The 20,864-nt window shown below is 47.9% G+C and overlaps 1 protein-coding gene across 1 annotated transcript in view; it reads left to right on the top strand.

Annotated features, from left to right (window-relative positions):
* The window catches only part of RABL6 (RAB, member RAS oncogene family like 6), a 54,796-nt gene that overhangs the window by 25,316 nt on the left and 8,616 nt on the right, over positions 1–20,864 (top strand). Inside the window, exons 8-10 of the mRNA XM_063409006.1 lie at positions 1,121–1,224; positions 11,318–11,670; positions 13,839–14,004. Coding sequence (XP_063265076.1) covers positions 1,121–1,224; positions 11,318–11,670; positions 13,839–14,004 — 623 coding nt within the window. The remainder of the gene's footprint in view (positions 1–1,120; positions 1,225–11,317; positions 11,671–13,838; positions 14,005–20,864) is intronic.

The following is a 20,864-nucleotide window of genomic DNA, read 5'->3' as shown; positions in this document are numbered from 1 at the left end:
GGAGGAAGCCTGGGGTTTCTCTTGCATGTCCTCCTGCCTAGGCAGGGATGCAGCCTGTGGCATGATAAACCTGCTGTAACAGGGACTGTGCAGGGCTGGGACTCTCCAGCCCAACTCAGCACAAGCTGGCCCTGCGTCTGTGCCACGCAGTGCATAGGCAGGGGGAGAGGGAGGATTGATGCCCTCGGGCACTGAATATCGTGGCTTCTGACTCCAAAACTCCAAAATTCGGGAGGTGAGCTCATTGGCATGGCCAGTGCCCAGCTGTGTGAGCAGAGAGGCTGGGGCTGTGGGGCAGGATTTGCACCACTGAAGCTCTAGTCTTGTTCAGGGGATACAGAATGATGTTTCTGCAGAAGTGTATGCTGTGTCAGCCCTGCAGGGCTGCAGCCATTGAGGGAGCTGGCTACGCCTGTGGTTATTGATCTCTCCTTGCTGCTGTCTGGATATCGAGAGGATGGAGTCTGTTAAGCCAGCCCTTCCCCTCAGCTGAGGTTTTTGTTAGAGTTCTGTGGGAAGTGTGGGAAAGGAAGGACTGAGTGAAACAGTCCTAGATAACATTACTGCAGTCAAGTCACTTTATTTCCCATTGGAAATAGGCTAGGGTGTCTGTCCCCCATATGTGGAACAGGAGCTGGAGACAGATGGGCAAGGACTTCCAAAATGTCACCGAGTTGGCAGGTCTTGCTCCCTCATCTAACCCAACAGCAAAAAAAAAAAAAATATTGGGAGGCTCTGCATCAGCTGGGTCCTGCTCCCAGAGGGGCTGATTTAGCACAGGGAAAATAAAGGCCTGAGTGAATGGGTTGCATAACTGATCTCTGCAGGAGCTGAATCCGTTCCCCAAATGTAACTGGTGCTGTGGTTTCTGAAATAACACATTATTGATTTATGGCTGAGAACAGCTCACAGAACATGGTGCTTCTTACACACAGACTTTAGGGATTATCTACTTTTTATTCACTTTCCCTATGTGCTCTGTATTTAAATAGGCACCATAATCAGGGCCAGGGCTCCTGTTGGATGTGTTGCTGTGGTAAAGTGGTGACACAGGATCTCAGTGCAGAGATCTGTTACAGTGACCCTTCTGTTCAGACCCAGCTTGTTTTCCTTTCCTCAGCGGGAGACGTTGCTACGGCAGCTGGAGACAAATCAGCTGGATATTGATGCAACTCTGGAGGAGCTGTCAGTGCAGCAAGAGACTGAAGACCAAAACTACGAACTGTATGTCACGGAGCTGTCTTTTCTAACTGCTTTGGGTGTGTCGTGGTTGCGGGGGGAGGTGAATTTTTCTAGGGGGATGTGGGCAAGCCAATCAGTGATCAGCTTTTCTGCTGGCACTTGGATTAGTCACTCGGAGGTTTAGACACGCCTCTGAGGACACAAAGAGTTAAAAGCAGGACTCCAGGGGGGTTTGGCCTCTTTTTAGATCCCAGCTTCAGCGGGGTGACACCTCTGCTGCCTGGCTTTCGAGGCTGGGTGGGGGAGGGGAACCACATAGCCGAGCTAGAAGAGAACCATGCAGCCGAGCTGAGGTGAGCTGGAGCCCTAGGGGGAAGAGAGTGAACAAGCTTTGAGCTAAGCTGGCCCCATCCAGGATGGAGGGGTGGAAAACTGTGGAAGTGCCTTCGGTGTGTGTTCACCCTCCCCCCCCCTCCCTCTCCGGGAGAAGGTGCCCAGCCACGTGGGGGTTGCTGAGCCTGGGAGTGCCTGAGCCTGCAGCCCTGCCAAGAGCTAGAAACTGTTAACCCTTTTCTTGGCAGAAAGAGACTTTTCTTAGACATTGATTCTCATGACTAGTAGTTTCAGAAGAGAGAGAGAAACAGCCTGAGACCGAGATGATAAAGGAAGATGAAAAAACCCAGATGGGCAGAGATTGAAGAAGAGTGGCTTTTGAGCTAGACTTTTCTTGCATAATGTTAGCCATAGACTGAAGTTAAGTCTCCTTTGAACATAAAGTGCATTTGGGTAGGTGCAGCTGCCTTTGCTTTTGCTACAGTGACTGGCACTTTAAGAGTAGAGCGAGCAGAGAAGAGAAGGGTAGAGTGTGGTGGCGCGCTCTGCCCTCAGGGGAGATCTGCTCTTGGAACCCTCAGCCCCAAGAGGAAAAATAGAGAGAGCTCAGCATGCAAGCATCCTTAAAAGAGCCCTATATGCAGCTTCAGCCTATAGACAGCAGTGAGAGCGCTGGACATACGAAAAAGAGAGTGTCACCCTGGCAGACTTCTCCAGGCGGTGCCACGGGTGACATGGAAACACATAAGGGGTAGACCCGTGTTTTCTGAGGAACAGTGTGTGGTGCAGGAGAGACTCCTCTCTCCCTTGCTGAATTGAAGATTAGGTTTTTTTGAGTGGTGATTGTTTGATTTAAAACCCAAAGGTTTAGTCTGTGAAGAGTAATGTGTGGGGGGTAGAAACTGGGGGAAGAGAAGAAATGTTCTGAGAAGTTTTTATTTCTGTCTCTGTGTGTGTTTAAGAGTTTTCTGTCTCTGTTCTTATGTAATGTAATAAAGTTTTGGGGTTTTTTTTTGTTTCAAGATTTAAGCCTGCTCTGCTCTGTTCCTGATCACATCCCACAGTAGTTGTTAAGAAAAAAACATATATTCATGAGTGCATTAACATCTGGCCAGTGTTAACCCATGACAGGGTGTCACATAAATGTTGGGCAGCCCCAGCTGTGGCATCTGGCCAGGTTGAAATATCTGGCAAGTAACATTTAGAGATCTTTAGGATAAAATGTGGCTTTTGAATGGCATCACTTGAAGTAAAGCATGCACCTGGGGATCCCTGTGAAATGGTCTGGTTCCTACAGGCACGTGACTAGGGAGGAGAGGGCAGGGCAGGTGGGGCTGAGCAGCACACCTGGAGCCAGCACATGCTGAAGTAGATAAGGTGCTGGAAGGAGATGTTTTCCATCTCTCAACTGCTTAGTGCACAAGTTGGTTTCTCTCCTGGCTGTTGCAATCCTGTGTATTGTGTGTCTTATGACAGCAGAAAGTAATAGCAACAGCACTGCTGAGCACTTCTGAACTCCTCGGAGCATTTCTGGATTGAAATAGTGGCTGGTTTCTCTGCCCCGTGTCTCTTCTGTGCCCTGGCTGTGTGCTTGGCTGCTTGTAACAGTGTTTGCCAGCTTCAGCCCCATGAAGCCAGTACACCTGTGGCACAGTGAACAGGAGTCCATGTTCTGTGAACTCCAGTTTTTTATTTAAGTTATTTATTTAATGAATTCTTTATTGCAGTGGTGTGGAAGCTAGAAAAGTCAGCCTCAGAATGTACTGAAAAAAGATTATTTACAGGCAGCTTTGTTTGGAAATTGGAATTGATGATTATGAAATATTCATGCACAGGCTTTTGAACAAGCATTTTTCAGACAAAGTTTCAAGAGCTATAACCTTGTTCACCCTGTTTTCCTTGGAGAGCATTGAAATCCCCCAGTTCACACAAAGCTGTTTCCAGAGCATTCACCTCATTCTCCTCCTGAGGGACTAGCTAGTCACCTCATGCCTTCAGCACTTCTCTTGATGACCCTACTCAAAGGACTGGGCTGCGTGGGCTGTGCTGTCAGATGGTTTCCCATACTTTCGTTTGTACTGCTTCAGTAATGGGAGGATACCTAATAGAATCAGGAGTTGGCAGAGCTGTTTCAAACTCACAGCACAAGATCTTGCTGCTTTGTCACCTCTTGCCCTTCCAGCATTTTTAGCATGTGCTGGGTCTCTATATGTGTCACTTCAGCTTACAAATCCTGCAGAAAAACAGGTTGGATGGGACTTGGAGCAGCCTGGTCCAGTGAAAGATGTCCCTGCCTGTGGCAGGGGCATGGAATAAGATGAGCTTTAAGGTCCCATCCAACCAAACTAGTTTGAGATTCTGTGACATCTTTGCTAACCTCAGGGTTAGTCTGTGTTGGGCTGGCTCTGGTAAGAGATCTTAGTTCTTAAAGGCAGCAGCAGCAACAATGTGGTAGCAGTGGAGGGGTGGCCAGACTTCCTAGTTCCAGCAACAGGTGTTAGACTGGATTATCCCACCCACTGTGACCACACTGCTCTTCTGGGAGGCTGCTGGCACTGTCAGGCTGCAGATTACCTTAACGTAGCCTCAGAAATATCAGAGCCTGACAAAAGAGGAGTTGCTAAAATATTAATAGCAAGATTTTTCTCTAGAATTCTGGTTTAGCAAATAAAGTTACATCCTTATGCAGCTGACCAGTTCCTGCATATTCATATCTGTACTGATGCCAAAGTTCTTCACTTTCAGAAAATAACACTTCTTTAGAGAAAGAGCTTTAAAATACCTCTGCATGCTTCCTGGCTAGAGGCATGGATCCCAAAAGAAAAGCACCAGGCAGTGTCATGTCTCAGTACTTTGATCACACTAAGAGTGCTATTTTAGGGTTTTTAAGGTTTTTCTCTGTACCCCAGGTAGAAACAGTCTGTTTGTTTGAGTGGCACCTCTTTGGGACAGATGAGCTGCAAAGGGAGTACTTCAGCCCCAGAGCTGAAAGGTATGCGTTTCTTACACTCCATTTTTATCCCTGCAGGAGTTCTCCAGGCTCAAGTTTTATAGGCAAAGACCTAATTTAAAGAAATAGTCCATTCATATCAGAGAACCTGCATTTGGCTGAAGTCTCAGCCTTAATAAACAGTTCAGACTGGGAAACAGAGTATGTGTGGACACACATCAGAGTATGTGATGTGAATTGGAGTGAGGCAGGTATGCAGTGCTCATTATTAGGGCTTGGGAAGGTCCTTGCATCCATGCTTGTCAGATGCCAATTATTTGGGGATTACCAGGTTTAAAATGCTACATCAGTGAGTGTCCAAGTGAGCACCCTGGCACATTGTCTGCTGCCACTCGTCCTGTTGTGCACAGCATGTGTGTTGGTGCAGTGACTTGGTGACCCTTGACAGATCACAGAACTGTGGAATCCTTAGGGTTGGAAAAACCCTCTAAGATCATCAGGTGCAGCTGTTAACCCAGTACTGCCAAAGCCATCACCCAACCATGTTCCCAAGTGCCACATCCACATGTTTTTAAAACACTCCTAGGGATAACTCCACCACTACCAAGGCAGCCTGTTCCAAAGTCTGACTGCCCTTTTTGTGAAGAAATTTTTCCCTAATATCCAGTCCAACCTGAACCTCCTCTGGTGCAACTTGAGGTCTCTTTTGCTTTTCCTTTTTATTGCTTGTTTTTTGGTAGAGGAGCCCAACGCTCACCTATCACACCCCCTGTCTGAGGTGAGGCCTTTGTGTTAGTTTAGACAGCACTGGGAGTTCTGCTGTGGGTCACCCAAATTGTACAGCAAGAGGAGATGACCACAGGTATTTGGGTCCACAGGCCCATGGTGTGGCTGCTGCAGCACATCGTTAGAGCCATTCCTGCTCTCCTGCCATAAAATCAGGCTATGGAGCATAGTGAGGTGACAGTGCTAGGACATCTCGGTTATTCCCTTCACCCCGGAGCAATCTGGTATCTGCTCTGTCACAATGACCGCTGCTAAATTTGGCTCTGTGAGAACAGAAAGAGAGCAAGAACTCTTTCTCCTGCTGCAGCAGGGGGGACCTGAGGACAAAATGTCACTTACCCAAAATGTGGATCCCAGAGACAACACGAGGTGGCACACGATGCTGCCTCATCCGCCTTACATAAGCCAGCCTGGGCAGTCACTGCCTGGATGTGCCTGTGGGAGACACGGTCTGCTTCCAGTTCTTTCCCTGTGTTTAGGCTCCTCGCTGCCTGATGCACCTCTGGCTCTGGTACTGTCCCTGTACTTTCAGACTTTACATTTTCAATGCTGCTAAAAGAACATTTCAGCCCTTTTTGAGTTCTTGAATTCTTTTTAAACAAACAGTAGCAACTTTTATGATGTTCTGAATTTGTACCTAATTTGCTTGATTTCTCCATTTTTAATTGTACCCAGCTTATCTTCTGCTTTCAAGGAAAACATGTTTAAGTTCAATGTGTTTAAGTTCCATTCCCTCAGAGAAGGGTGCCAGGGCTGGACAGCCCTTTTGGTGAAGAAATTTTCCCCGATACTCGACCTAAACCTCCGCTGGCATAACTTGAGGCAGTCTCCTCTCACCATGTGAGTGCCAGACCGGTGACTGCAGACAGGCATTTGGGCTCTCCTGCTGAGGACTCTGCTTTGGGGAGACACGTTCCCTGCAGGGACAGTTTTAGTCACTGTAGAGTCATTTTCTGGGTGTTGGGGTTTTATTTGCCTGGTTGTTTTTTTCCACATTGAGCATAGCTCATAATTTCAGCGAGACTGTGGTACTGAGTAACACCCGCACAGTGGCAGGAAGACCTGCTGCTGGAGCTGTTCTCTGGTATCCTCCACTTTATTGAAAAATGGGTCCAGAATGACACTAGCTGCAGGCTGAAGTACCAGTTGCAAAAGTAAACCCACTCCTGCTTTCTCTTCCCCTTGCCCCACTTTTATCTTCCTCACCTGTTGTGAATCCTTGTGGTCATCAGATGGGTCAGGAGCCAGCCTGGAATGGGACTCTGTCTAGGTCGTGTTTTTTGGGGATGCTGCATTTAGTGCATCTAAGCCTGTCATCAGTCAGTCTTGCTAAAGAACCGGGAACATGGAGTATGTCCTGTATTTTATGGAGCAGGGAGTTATCCTGCTACATCCACTTTGTCAGGTGGAAAACAGGACAACAGCAGGAATTAAACCTGCTTGGCCATTGATTCCACATTCAGGGACCTGGGCTAGGGGGATTGGGGCAGTACCTTCAATGAGCTCAAAAGAAGCATGTGGAAATCTAACCCATGCTAACCCCAGTTAAAATGATGTCATCCAACCGATTAATCTTCATTTTCACAATTCATAAAATAACCCAGAGCCTTTCTTGCCACATGAAATACACTTGAACAATTTATCACAGCACATTAGAACCAGGAGCCAAAAGGCTTTAGGCTGCTCCCACCTTTAATATTAAATGAATATGAGCATTGGCAATTTTAGGAATTGTGAGGCTAACCAGTCCTTTTGTGTTTTTTGGGTTCACTCTGGGAGCAGAGCAACAGTAACCTCAGGCCCTGACGAGATTTTGTTCCCACAGAGCATGTTAATCTTTAAAATTGCGTAAAAGTCTCCTCTTGTGAGCTGATCCAACCACCAGTTAATTATTCAGGAGTTTGAGGATGTTTTGGACTTGGACTTGTACTTGTACTTGGTCTGTAGGAAGGATTGAAAGGCAAATAAGGAGCCCCTGTGGGTGAGGACAGATGACCCACCTGGACATGCATGGTACATTTGCAGTCTCCTTATCCCAACAGAATAAAGGTGCTCAGGTGTGAGTCACCTTGTGCTTTAGTAGGACTTGGTCTGCTTCATCTAGTGTGAGCCCAAAGCTGCTTATTCCACAGTAAGGTTTTGAGTGAATCCTTTTCCAAAGGACTGATGGATAGAACAAGGAATGGACAGATTGTATAGAATCTGAGAAAAAACAGACACATGGCAGGTTTGGCCTGGTGTGTTCCCAAAACAGCCGCACTTGTGCCTCCAAGAAGTGTGTGTAAAACCAGCAAAAGCATTCATGCATTATGTAGTATTTTCAGAGTGTGGAGGATGCTTAGACACCTCTATCTTGGAAATTACTGCAAGCTTGCTGGCAGCATTTCATGTGTGCTGGTTTCCCACCCACCTCCCTCACAGAAGATCTGACTCTAAAAACCCATCAGAGCTGGTTTATGCGGCCCATGTAGAACCAATGTTAGACCACTCTGATTTCCCCAGTGTCACAGCGCGAGGCTTGGCCCATGTGTCTAGATAGAGGTGACATGAAGCACACGTGTCACAGCTGTCCTCAGTACTGTGCTGAGGCAAGAGTATGTATTGTGCTGTCCCCAAATAACCATTTGTATCTTCCTACTAAAGAACTTGCTGTCTCCTGTTTTATGCCCTTCACACACCACAGGTGACAAAGGTACAGGAGCACAGGTGCACACAAACCCTGCATGTGTTTTCTGCCCCAGTCCAGTTGCGCTGGAGGGAAGGATGACACTCTTTATATTTCAGCTATGTAGCTGGGTTTTTTCCCTCCAGCTCTTAAATTTCCTGTGTTTCTGGAGGAGAAACAGGTGGTAGTCACAGCCTTCACTCCCTCTGGAGCTGGCTACTTTCCCAGAACAAAGCAGGTTGTTTCCAAAATGGGCAGCTTTTATAGAACCACATACAGTAAATGTTCAAATACTCTGGTATTGTTAAGAGTTTCCTGTGCTTTGTTGAGTCCAGTTTTAACTACTCTTTGAGCTTCATATTCTGTATCCTGATGTGACTCTAAACATTTTTTGTGTCTCCGTGTTCCCAAATCTTCAGTGTACAATCATCTTATTCCACCTGAGTCAGCTAGTTGCCTTGATGGTGGGACTCAGCGACCTGAGGCTCCGAGGTTGTTGGTTTAGGTGTTCCCACAGTCAGGGAGTCCAGCACAGTCAGGAGAGCAAATACTGCTGGCAGCAATACCTTGGCTGCTGGGTGCAGCAGTGCCCAGGCTTGCAGGCTTCCATCCAGGATTGCTGTTGCTATAAACAGGAACAGGGTGCATGTGGATCATCTGGGATTAATCTCTCCTCACAGTTGAGAAGCAGAAATCTTTAACACTGAGTAGGTCTTGGGAGGAGGAATGAGTACCACAAAGCAGAGCTGTTCAGCTCTTCTGTCTTTGACTCATCAGAAGCCCTGGATCAAAGCTGTGAGGGGAGGAATGGCAAAATTCAGCACTCAGCACATGTGGAGCAGAGGAGTTGCACATCGCATTCAGGCAAATCTCACAAACAGCTTCGCAGGCCATGGCACTTCACATGATTTGAGCATAAGGAGCCTTTGCTTTCTTGGACGAAGGCTTTAATTGCAGGTTTGCCTTTCTCATCGCACAGAGGCTATGTGTACCCTGCTTGGAGGATGGCTCCCCTCAGGAAGGGAGCACAGTGACAGAGAGGTATCGAGAACACACTATAATGTTCTTGCAGCATGTGTGATGTATTGTGCACCTTCCAAACCAACCTGATGTAGTCTCCACAGAGCTCAATGCAAGAGTTAAATTCCTTTATATTTTCTCTCTGGTGCATGAGAAATCCATGCATCATTTTCAGTGGAATGTGTTGTTGCACAGCTCACCTCAGGAGAGGGGGGGTGGGGACTGGATGCTGCGTCACGTGCTCTGAGCTATCTCTGGCAGGAGCTCATGTTGGTGGTAGTCAGTGTTCTGGATGGAGGAGGCACATAGTCTTGGCCCACATCCTGGTGGAAGCATCAGTGAGGCTGCCACGGCATGGCACTGATGTAGGTGCTTTGACAGTCTGCAGCTTCCTGACAAGGGACAGCACGGGCAGCACCAATCTCTGCTCTCTGTGATCAGGGACAGGACCCAGGGAAGGGCTGGAGCTGCGTCAGGGCAGGTGTAGGTTGGATATCAATGGACAGGATGTGACAGCCAGGCTCTGGCATGGTTGAGGTTGCAGTCCTTAGTCCAGACTTCGAGAATGAGTGAGGTGAGTCTTTCCCAGCCATTCTCATGTAGAAAACTGGGAGCAAGAACACTTTTCCTCATCCTTGAGTAGATGACAATTTTGTTTGTACTGTTGAATTTCTTCCTATTTCTGTTACTTGAGATCATCCAGTTCTGTCTGTATCTTGTCCCTGCCTGTAAATGTTGCCTCACTAATTCTGCTTTTCAGTGCTGCCCTTGATCTCCACTGTAGCCAGTTAGTTAGGAAGGACTGCTGGTTTTCCAATTCAAATAACACCTTCCTGGGGCTATTGTTCCCTAGGGTTCCAGACACTGCGGGTTACAAAGTATATTATTTTGTTCCTTAAAAGTACATCAGGTTACTGCCTTAAAATACGAAATCATATCTCAAGGCTTAGAGTCTCCTAGCCCCCATTGTTTGCGTTCTGCTCAGCAGTCAGTCCACGGAAGGTTCTGGCTGGCTCAGGTCCCTGAAGGACAAGGTCATGCTTTGTGTGGGAAAGGAGGCTTTCCCTTCACACTCTCATTGCCGGAGCACAACCAAAGTGTGTCTTGCAGAACCAGCTGAATCCAGAGCCTCTATGCACAAATTCATTAAGCTTAATGAAATGAGAGGCAAGATCAGGATGTGCTGGGTGTTATACAGGATGCTTCACTTTGGGTGTCCTCTCTGTATCTCTCACCTGTGTGCAGCATGTGGCAGATCTGTTTTTCAGACCATTTCATGTCAAGAACTTGTCTCTGTCCACGTTTCTCTGCACACAGCGTGTGAAACAGGCTGCTGGTCCTGTGGGCTGCAGAGGGAGGCCTCAGTTAGGGGTTTCTTTTGGAAAAGGAAAGAGCTTTTCACTCTCTGTAGTGGTACAAGGCTTTAATATTCTTCTAGCCGGGAACCCAGCCAGGACCACAGCCTGCTCCAGAACTCCTGCTGCTTGGCTCCAGGGCCTCTCACACAGAGGAGGAGTGTGTGCAGGGGAGAGCCTGTATGTGGATATGCAAGAAGGGTAATGGCAGTCAGTCTTCTCTAAGCCCTCAGGACAGCTCTTTTCTTTTGATGTTCAAGGATTCTCCTCTCAAATCCATTCTTGGCAGATAAAGAGGTTATTATAGCAGTTTTCTTGAGTACTGTGATTCTTCTGCAGAATCTAAAAATATGCCATTCCTACAGCACTTACTTCTTTAGAGACATGTCCAACTGATGCCAACATCACAACTGACTTCGGGTTGCATTTCAAGCCCTGGCATGTTGTTACAGTCTGTTTATTCAGGGAATTCCTAGTCATGTTGCAAATATAGGTTTCATCCTGTAGTGCAGAGCAGATTTGGATTCTCCATACCTCGATGCAGATGGGGTGAGTTCAGCTCGTGTGGGTAAACCAGATTTAGTGCGACCAAGTGACACTGGAAGCAGATCCGTAGAGTCCCAAGCCCAGCTGGAAGCCGACCCATACTTTCTCAGCTCAGCACACAGCCAGATGAAAAGGGTTTTTATATAAAGGAGGGAGAGGGACTTTTTATACAGGCAGGTAGTGACAGGACAAGGGGCAAAGGTTTTAAACTGGCAGAGGGCAGGGTTGGATGGGAAGAAATTCTTCCCAGTGGGCATGGGGAGGCCCTGGCATAGGTTGCCCAGAGAAGTTGTGGCTGTCTCTGGATCCCTGGAAGTGTCCAAGGCCAGGCTGGACTTGGAGAAACGTGGCCTAGTGGAAGGTGTCCCTGCCTATGGCAGAGGTTGGAATGAGATGAGCATTAAGGCTCCTCGCACCCCAAACCAGTCTGGAATTCTGAGATTTGCCATTCCTAACATTTGTAATTTATCTTCCCCACAGCTTCCTGGAAATGATGGAAGCCCGAAGCCAAGGACACACTTCACCACTAGCAGCAAACGGGCAGAGCCCCTCCTCTGGCTCCCAGTCACCCATCGTACCTCCGAGCTCCACATCAACGGGTAGCTCCAGCCCCAGCACCCCCCAGCCGCCACTACCACTTGCCACAAGCGCCACCATCTCTCCTGACCCCGCCCCATCCTTCTCACCAGTGCCTGCACCCGAGGCCCCACAGCCTCCCATGCCTGCCACAGCTCCCATGGCCCCCCCGGCCGCGGCCCCCCCGCCCAAGCGTGGCATCATTGCACGGCTCTTTGGGACATACCCCGCAGCAGAGTCCCCTCCTCCCCAGCCAGGTAGGTGCTGGTGCCCTGTCCTGGTAGAATGTGACCCATAGACCTTCCAGTTTTCATTTCATTTTTCCCTTGCAAGAGACTGAGCAGACAGGTGTGTGAAGGCCACAGGTGCCATGCATGTGCAGCAGTTGTCCAGGGAGACTTGGCTGTCAGTCTCTATTTTCTCCTGATTGGCATTTTGATTTGTCGCTGTGCTGGATGGGGACTGTGCCCAGCCAGCTGGGTGGTGGCTGTAGTATGCTTTAGAGGAAGATCCTTAACACACAGGTGGCACTAATAAAATAAATAAAATGTCAGGTTCTTACTAGGAGCAAAAATACCTCCTGAATAGCAAAAAAATTACTAGAGAAGCTATTTCAAATGCCATCCATGTTCACGTGTGGCAGTGTGGAGGGGCTCCTGTGCGTAACAGAGAGAAGCAGAGTGCTGGTTTTAAAGGTTATTCAGCCAGAAATGGTCATGTAGGTCCAGGCTCTGCAGCAGATCTGCCTCTGGGGAAATGTGCTCCTTCATAGCAGGACTGGGAGGAGGGAGCCCATGGCTGCTGCCTCAGCACTGGTACCCAGCAGAGCAGCGCAGCCCTCGGTCTGTACCCTGGACAGAGTGCCAGGCAGAGGCATCAAAGGTTTGTTGCATGTAATTTTACTGATCTGGACCATAATTTGCCTGTCACGTTCATTTTGTTTGCTGAGCTAACTGGAGCTGCAGAGCTGGCACTGCCTAAAAATCATGACATGGATTGAGTCACCCTTTGGAAATACCTTCTCTCTCACACTGGCTCACAGTGCTCCTGAGACAGCCACAGAGAGAAAGAAGGAAGTGCTGGGGACATGGGTTGCAATTTCAGATGTTGAAATGGTCTGGTTTTAGATCTGCACAGTGTTCTACATCCTGTGCCTCTTCCCAGATATAACACAATGCACCCATTTCGGTTTGTTTATGACTCTCCCTACCCAGAGAAAACAAAACAAAATCCAAAGAGGGGAGCAGATGTTAGAAAATCCTTGTCACTAAAAAAAAACCTTTGTCATTTTGATCTGTAGAAAAAAAGACAAGTGATGTACTACCAGCGTTGCAGTGTTTGGGTTTGAGGTCTTCCTTTTTTTTCTCCTTTTTTAACTCTTTCTTACTTGACAGCTGTTTTGGGCTTGTGACTTTCAGCCCTGATATCTCGGAATGCTTAGGAGCAGTTGCAAAAGGCAGCCAGGAAGACCTGATGTGTCAGTGTTGCAAGGTTTCAATAGTGTGCCAAGGGCTTGCACCTCCACTGTACCCAGGGACCAATTCACTGGGAAGCAGCTGAAAAATCATTGTTACCAAGTAATATTTGGTTTTTCTGGGAGCTGCTATTTAAGCTTTCTCTTGAAGTCTTGGAGTAGTAATTCTTTTGGCTATGGTTTAGCTTACACCAGTGCTACTCTGTAGCATTAGTGGTAGTGTTTGTATGCAAAGGTGATCTGAAAGTTGTGCTAAGGAGAGCAAAATCCAGAAAAAAAAAAAGCACAAGTCTTGTTTTACTCAAAAGAAAAGTCGAGATGTGAAGTGCAGGATGAGCAGAAGAAAAACATTGAGTATTGCAAATTCTGGGAAAGTTAATCACTTCAGGCTTCTTAGTTATGCTAATTTCATGAGTTTTCATCCTGATACCTTGAAGAAGGGACTGTATTAAAGTCAATCTCTGTTTGAGGTAGCTGTTGAGCTTTTGTTTACACAGAACATCTAAAAGCATAATGTGAACAGTTCTGCCTTGGACAGTTACAGCAAGAGGATAGGAGAGGGTGAACTGAACAGTCTGGAAAAGATAAGAGAATAGTGAAGGGCCATCCCCCAGGAGCAGTGCAAATAGCACAGGTGTAATAAAACCTGTGGTACAATCAGTCATAGCATTCTCTGGAGAACAGAACCAGCCCTTGCCAGGAAGGTTTTCAGTCTAAGAGCCTGAGTCAGCCTGGTATATTCTAAACCACAGCAACCATGATCTGTGAGTGCCTTCATGTCAGACTCTGGGCTGTTTTATATCCTGTTCATAACCTTCCTCTTCCCTCGCTGTGGAGCCAAGTTCCTGCCTTATGGCTGCTGCCATCCTGGGCAGCACAGTTCTGGAAAAAGCCAATTTCTGACTTGCTTGTGGTGACACCCATGTTTTACAACTCCTGTTGCTAATACAGATCCTGCTGCTGCCACTCCTCCCCCCGACCCTGCAGCCCCTGCCAAGGTACAGAGTGTGGAGGACTTTGTTCCTGAGGACAGCCTGGACCACAGCTTTCTGGACGACTCAGCACCGCAGAAAGACAAAGGGAAACCGCAGGCCAAACACCGTGTGGATAGTGAAAGGTAAGAAAAGGAGGGTGGCACAGAGACACACCTGGATGTGCAGCCTGGCTAGCATGGTGCAACCATGTGATTCAGTGATTCTGGCACAGTTAGCTGCCCCAGAGGCTTTCTGGCTGTCCTGTGGTCAGTGGTAGCATTCACTGTCTCCCGTTTACTGATAGACACTGCTCCCTGAGAAGGAGGAAAAGCAGATTATCACCTTCTTGGTGTTACTGTCTTGCTTTGTGTTGAGATTAAACCACTGGGCCCTTTGGGTCAGGAAGGGATTTTCCTTCTGGCCAAACACACTATATCATTTGAGATATTTTCTGTCTGGAGCATAGTGCACTTTGCAGGGATATTATGTTTTGCTTAATGAATATTTTCCTTTCTGCAAAGGCACAAAGTGTGGCCAAGCTCCTCTGTGACCTGGTAATATCATTCCTGAGGCACTATAAGGGGTTTAGGGTTTGGTGGAGGACTCTTGGGGACACTGCATAGCTGTGTGGGATTCTGGAAGGAAGGATGGAGAAAGTCCTGCTCCTTCGGGAGAGTCTGCGGCAACATGGTTGCCTGCAGAATCAAAAAAAACCTCTTAGGAGGTGCCTTTCTTTTTCTCTGTGTCTAGTGTTTCTTCCCAGCGTTTTCTCACTTAATTGGAGAGACACAGATTTGATGGATGATATGGAATGGGTTGGATATTCACATCCAGAGAGTAGTGATCTATGGCTCAGTGTCCAGTTGAGGATGGGTGGTGTCCCTCAGGATCTGCACTGGGACATGGACTTCATCCATGACACAGGGGGATTGAGGGCATCCTCACCAGGTTTATCAACATTACCAAGCTGAGTGGTATGGGTGACACTCCTGAAGGACGGGATGTCATCCAGAACCTGGAAAACACAAGAAGTGGCCCATTGGAACCATGAGGTTCACCAAGGCCAAGCTCAAGTTGTTGCATCTGGATTGGGGCAACCTCTGGGATCAATCCAGGCTGGAGGGTGAAGGGATTGAAAGCAGCCCTGGGGAGAAGAACTTGAGGATGCTAATGGGTGAGAGCTGGACCCACCCCAGCCTGGAAACCACCCATGCCCTGAGCTAATCCTGGGGAGAGGGGGAGTTCTGCCCTGCTCAGGTGAGACCCCACCTACAGAGCTGCCTCCAGCCCTGAAGGCTAGCATCAGGAGGATGTAGAGCTGCTGTAGAGAATCCAGAGCAGGCCACAGAGATGCTCCAAGGGCTGGAGCCCCTCTGCATTGGAGCCAGGCTGGGAGAGCTGTGGGTGTTCACCTGGAGAGGAGAAGGCTCTGGGGAGATGTTATTGTGGCCTTTCAGTATTTAAGGAAAGATGAGGACAGAGGTTTTAGCAGGGCCTGTTGCAGTAGGACAAGAAATGGTGGTTATAAACTAAAAGAGTGAAGATTTAGACCAGGTATAAGGAGTAAGTTTTTTACAAGGGTGGTGAGGCCCTGGCACAGGTAGCCCAGAGAAGTGGTGGATGCCTCATCCCTGGAAACATTCCCAGTCTGGCTAGATGGGGCTCTGAGCAACCTGATCCAGTTGAAAATGTCCCTGCTTAGTGCAGGGGGTTGGAACAAGCTGAGCTTTAGGGTCCTTTCCAACCCAAACCGGTCTATGATTCTGTAATCATTGCAAAATGACAGATCTGTGCTTATGCCATAAACTGGATTTTCTTTTTTCTTCTTTTTTTCCTTTTCCTGGGTTTGATGTTTTTTAACCAATAAAAAGGAAAGGGGATTGTGTATACTGAGCTGCTCAGACAAGAGGATGTGCAGCAAGCTGTCTGAAAGCAGACTGTCTCTTAAGAGGTGACCTAAGCATATTCTCAGGCTCCGTATCCCTTTGCTCAGAATATTCCATGTATGCTGCCTCTTGTCATCAACACTGGATTAACCAGGAGAGTAATTAAGTGCTGACACTGCTCATCTGTGAATGTGGTGGATTCTGCATCTTTTGACATCTTTGTCATGACCCAGTGTTCTCTACTTCAACCACAGCAACTTTAAATCAGTGCTGTGTGTGAGGCTCAGTGCCTGCGTAATGCAGGTCAACCTGAATCATCATCCCTTGTGATGGCAGAACACGTGGATGTTTTATTAAAACAAAACAAAACAAAAAAAAGGCAAGAAAAAGTGGTGATTGCTGGCAGCATGCTGGCCTACAAAGCATCTTGCTCATGGCTGTGGCAGAGCTGAGCTATTTTTCTGGGTTTAACAAGGAATTGTCAGAAGATCCAAGCGTGACCTTCTGATGGACTGGTCCTGAGGTGCCCTCAGAGCTCTGGAGCTGCAGTTCTACTGTGGGCGGGAGGCTGATCCTTCACAAAGGCTTCTCTGCTCCAGAGTGTTAGTCAGTGCAAGTAAATAAGTGTTAAACTGTATAAAAAGTCAAACATGTCAGACAGGGGTGTGAGAGCCCTGCTCCTTTGTTTAGAGTTCATCCTTTGCTCACAGTGATACCCAGTGTAGTCACAACAGCTCTGTTTCCATGGGAGAAGACCTTGCAGCACATCCCTCCAAATTCACGTGCTCATTATTCCTCTGCAACCTGGCATCCGTGGCTTGCTCTGGTTTCTTCTATATATTACACAGTTTTCTCTGTGGTCTGGCAATTTCCATTCTGTTTCTTCCAAAAAGGGCCTACTAGAATTAGCCAGATGTGCAGAAATTCAGAGACGCAGATGTGGTTCTGACCATCACCTGATTTAACTGTTTTCTTTCAGGATGCCAGTTACAGCCCCACAGTAGCTAGGAACAACATTCCAGTTCTGTAAGCACCATCGTTAATAATCAGCTTCTGCTGCAGTGAGGAGGTGGTTGTAATTCCCACAAAATCTACTGACCTAAAGAACACAGTAGATCTGTGAAATCACTCAAACCTTGGGGAGATTTTATTGGTTTTAAAAAATCCTGGAAGCTGCTTTTCCCCTCTATCTGAATGAGGGACAAAGCCTGAGATGTCCTAGCAAGATGCATTCAGGTCTCATGCTCATTTTGAAGCAGATACCTGAGTGTTGAGCTTACACAGCTCACCAGCATTTTTTGGTGTGCTGGAGGCAAGGGTAGGTTCCAGAGCTGAAGTGTCACTGAAGATACGGCAGAAGAATGGGCCATGTTTTGAGAATTTCTGAAATTACTTCTCTTACCCAAATAGGAGGAATTGTCTTGCTGACTGTGAGCAGGAGTCCTGCAGGGAGCTCTGAGAATGCCTCAGTGTACTGAGGTTTCATGTGTGAAGCAGAGGTACGTTCACACGGTTGGAAGGCAGCTTGGGGGTCATCCAGTTCAACCTGCCCCTCATCCTGGGCCACTCAGAACTGGTTTCCCAGAACCGTTTCCAGATGGTTTTTGAATAGCTCAAGGGATGGAAAATCTACAACCTCTCTGGCAAGCTGTGGCAGTGCTCAGGCATGTGGCAGTGTTCAGTGGAAAAAGTGTTTCCTGGTGTTCTTGGGGAACCTCCTGAGTTACAGTCTGTGTCTCTTTGCCTTTGTCCTGACACTGGGCAGCACTGAAAAGAGCCTGTTTCCATCTTCCTTGTACCGCCTTCAGCTATTTAAATACCTTTATAAGGTCCCCCCAAGTCTTCTCCTGGCTAAGCAGTCCTGGCTTTCATGTGTGACAGCCCTTCCGCTGTGAGCAATGCTCCAGTGAGTTAATAATCCTCATGGCCCTTCACTGGATTCACTCTCTCTGTGCTGTGCCCATGTTTCTCTTTACTGAGGAGCACCCAGAGCTGGACACTAGACTCCAGCTGTGGCCTCACCAGTGCAGCGCAGAGGGGCAGGATCACCCCCCTGACCTGTTGGCAGTGCTTTGCCTCATGAAGACCAGGATACCATTGGCCTGTTTGGCAGCAGGGGCACCTTGTTCAGCTTGGCATGTCCCTGGCCTGCAGTGGAGTCCTGGGTTTTGTTCAGTGACATGTTGTGGTTCTCTGACTTGCAGTAGAGAACTCCCAGAATCAGTTTCCTTACCAGTTAATTAGGAAGGTATTTCAATCTCCCAATTTGCTGTTTCAGAACTTAATATGCTGCTCTTTAACCTGATGCCCTGAGCCAGCATGGATGTGAGTGCACCAGAGGACCTAATCTGGCTCCAAAGCATCTTGCCCTTGGCTCCTGCTGGGTCAGGCTGACCTGAGTCCCTGGGGGGGCTGAAGGTGTCCGAAAGCCAGTTTATGCTTTACCTGATGGTGTTCCTGATCTTTCTTTTCGGCATCCTTGGACACTTATCTTAAACATGGATTAGATTTCTGTGTCCTTACATCTGAAGGGGTTTGCTTTTATGGGTCTGTTCCGGATTCCACGATGCCCAGCTGTTGCTTTGGTTTTTCTGAGTTTTTTTAAAGCCTTCTACTTGTTCATAAGATGGAGTAAGTTCTTTAGTTTCTGTACAATATTAAGGGTCAGTTTTTCACTTTTTCACATTTTGGAACATAAACAGCCTTTCTTGTTTTCGTTCACTGTCCTTTGTTTACATATTTCTAGCCTGAAAATAATGTTGGTTGACAGCTGGTCTGGCCAGTGGGGTGAAGGGGTAGTAACCCCAGAAGCCAATCCACAACCAGACCCACAAATGTATAAAAATGAAAGAAATAAACAGGCTCGTCCTCTTTTTGGGGAGCAGGTTTTCACTGCAGACCTCTTGCCTCCATGTTGTCGTTTTGCATGCCATTTTCACACCCAGCTGTGCTAGCCCAAGGAAAGGGAAGCCAAGGTTCACGGCAGAAGACCAACATCTCCTAGAAAAGCCATGCAGGGTCATCCTGCAGCATGGGATTTCCTCAGCTTACCTGTTTTATTAGAGCTTGGGTTTTTTGTCTTTCTTCAGCCCCAAAAAAGGATGTGGCAAGAGCCCTTGAGCTCCCAGGGCTGAGGGAGAATGGCCCAGCCAGGTTTGAGGCTGAGCTCAGGTTGCAGCAGGGTTTGTTTCCTCCCCAGCAGCCAATCTGTGACACACTGGAGGCTCATGGAGGACACCCCAGCAGGCTCTGTGGTCTCTAGCTCAGGGCAGACCTCAGTGAAGAGCATCATTTTTGGGGACTACCTGAACCTGCAGACACACTTGCTCAGTGCTCATGCCAGCTTGGCAGTGCTTCAAGGGCTGGAGGGAGTGGTGCAATGTGCTTGGGTTTGCATGCTTTGCCTTCCTTCTAGCTGGAACCTCAGGACCACAAGCTGATCCTAGCTTTGCCTTGTCAGAGCCTGTTTAAACTGCAGCAGTGATTTTCCTGATATATATTCACTCCAGTGCTCTGCTCTTACGCTGTCGCTCAGCGATCTGTGTTGGCTGGAGATGGAGGCAGGGTTCTCACTGTGAAGGGACGTGACCCACTTTGGCGAGGGGATGTACACATGGGGGTGTACACCCATTCGGACTGGGAAAGCTGGAAAGGCTGCAGGTCTGTGTGGAGTGTGGAAGGAAAGTGGCAACAATCTCTTAAGAGCCCCTGTGCCTAATAGAGCAGTGATGTGCTAAAGAAAGGCAGTGTGTCTAGTTCAGAATAATATCCTGCCATTTTGGGGATTCAACTCCATTTTCTTTTCAGTGCATTTCAAGAGGAAATCCTGCCAGTGCTTTGAAAACCTCAGGAATCACTCACTTGTCTTTCCTCCAGCCTTGGGGGCTGCTTGGGCACCAGTTTTCCTCTCCTTTGTGTGGCTGTGCTATGTGCCTCCATCCTGGCATGATGTGAGAGCAGCAGCATTAGTTAGATGAAGGGGCTCTTCAGCAGCCTGGCCCTGCACAGTAGGGCACTGAGAGCAGGTCCTGAGAGCAGAGGGATCCATGCCAGGAGCATTCAGAGGGCTGATGTTGGCCCTGGTCTTAGCGAGCCAGCCCAGACAAGCACTGCTTGTGATCACTGAGCTGCGCCAGGTGTCATCGGCCTGGTGTCCCATTGTCACAGACAATTTCGTTGTCTGTTGGCAGATGTATTAACTCTTTAAAACTGTTGTCAAGCAGTACTCAGCCATGCAGAGGAGCCAGAATGAGCAGTTGCCATCATCCCCACTGTATTTAGGGTATTTCTCATCTCACCATACTCCACTGTTTTCCATTGCTTGTCCTGTTCTAGTGACTGGGAACACCACCTACTTCCAGTTGAAGGATTTTAGGCTTTTGTTTATGTCTCTACAATCTAATCTGTTCCAAGCTGTAATATGTTTTTTGTCTCTGTGTAAAAAGAAGGCTATGCTTGTATAATCCAGGTGGCATCATTGAAAGGGCAGAGACTTGTATGTGGGGTTACCAGGAGGGAGCTGGATATCTCTTGTGGATGAAGCAAATAGAACAAGGAAAGGTGATGGCAAAGGCTCATCAACTGAGCCTGGGGAAAATATCTATATCCCTGACAGGAGCAAATTTTTCAGAAAGTGAGTCCTAGGGACATTTAGACAAGAATCCTCAATTTCAGCTGCAAAGCTCTCTCAAGCTGCCTCTGAACACAGAACTGTGCTACATCCAGGGAGGCTGACAGTCTCCCAGCTCTGGCAGTGTGTCCTTAGGTTAATTTAATCTGGGCAATGTTAAAGCTTGACTGTGGTGTCTGTGTATCTGCCTGCTTCAGGGAGCACCACAGAAATAGAACTGATTCCAGGAAGCTTAATAGCTGCCAGTGAACTCCCCTAGTAGTGACAGTGTATGATCAGGTTTAATTATATGGGGATGGGGATATGGGGATGAAGACAGGCAGTTCCCATGATTTGACTGACTGATCCTGGCGTGGTAGATAGAGCTCTGTGTTCTGATGGAACTGTGGCCACAGGCTTCTCTGTACCTCTGAGGCTCAACTTCTCCAGCCCCTCATTTCCAGCCTGAGGGGCAGCAACTGCTCTGTGACACATCCTGCTGTGGCCC

The sequence above is a fragment of the Prinia subflava genome, chromosome 12, assembly GCF_021018805.1.
Source record: "Prinia subflava isolate CZ2003 ecotype Zambia chromosome 12, Cam_Psub_1.2, whole genome shotgun sequence".
NCBI classification, from domain to species: domain Eukaryota; kingdom Metazoa; phylum Chordata; class Aves; order Passeriformes; family Cisticolidae; genus Prinia; species Prinia subflava.
The sequence above is the reverse complement of the archived record's forward strand: the minus strand, read 5'-3'. Positions and strand labels throughout refer to the sequence as shown.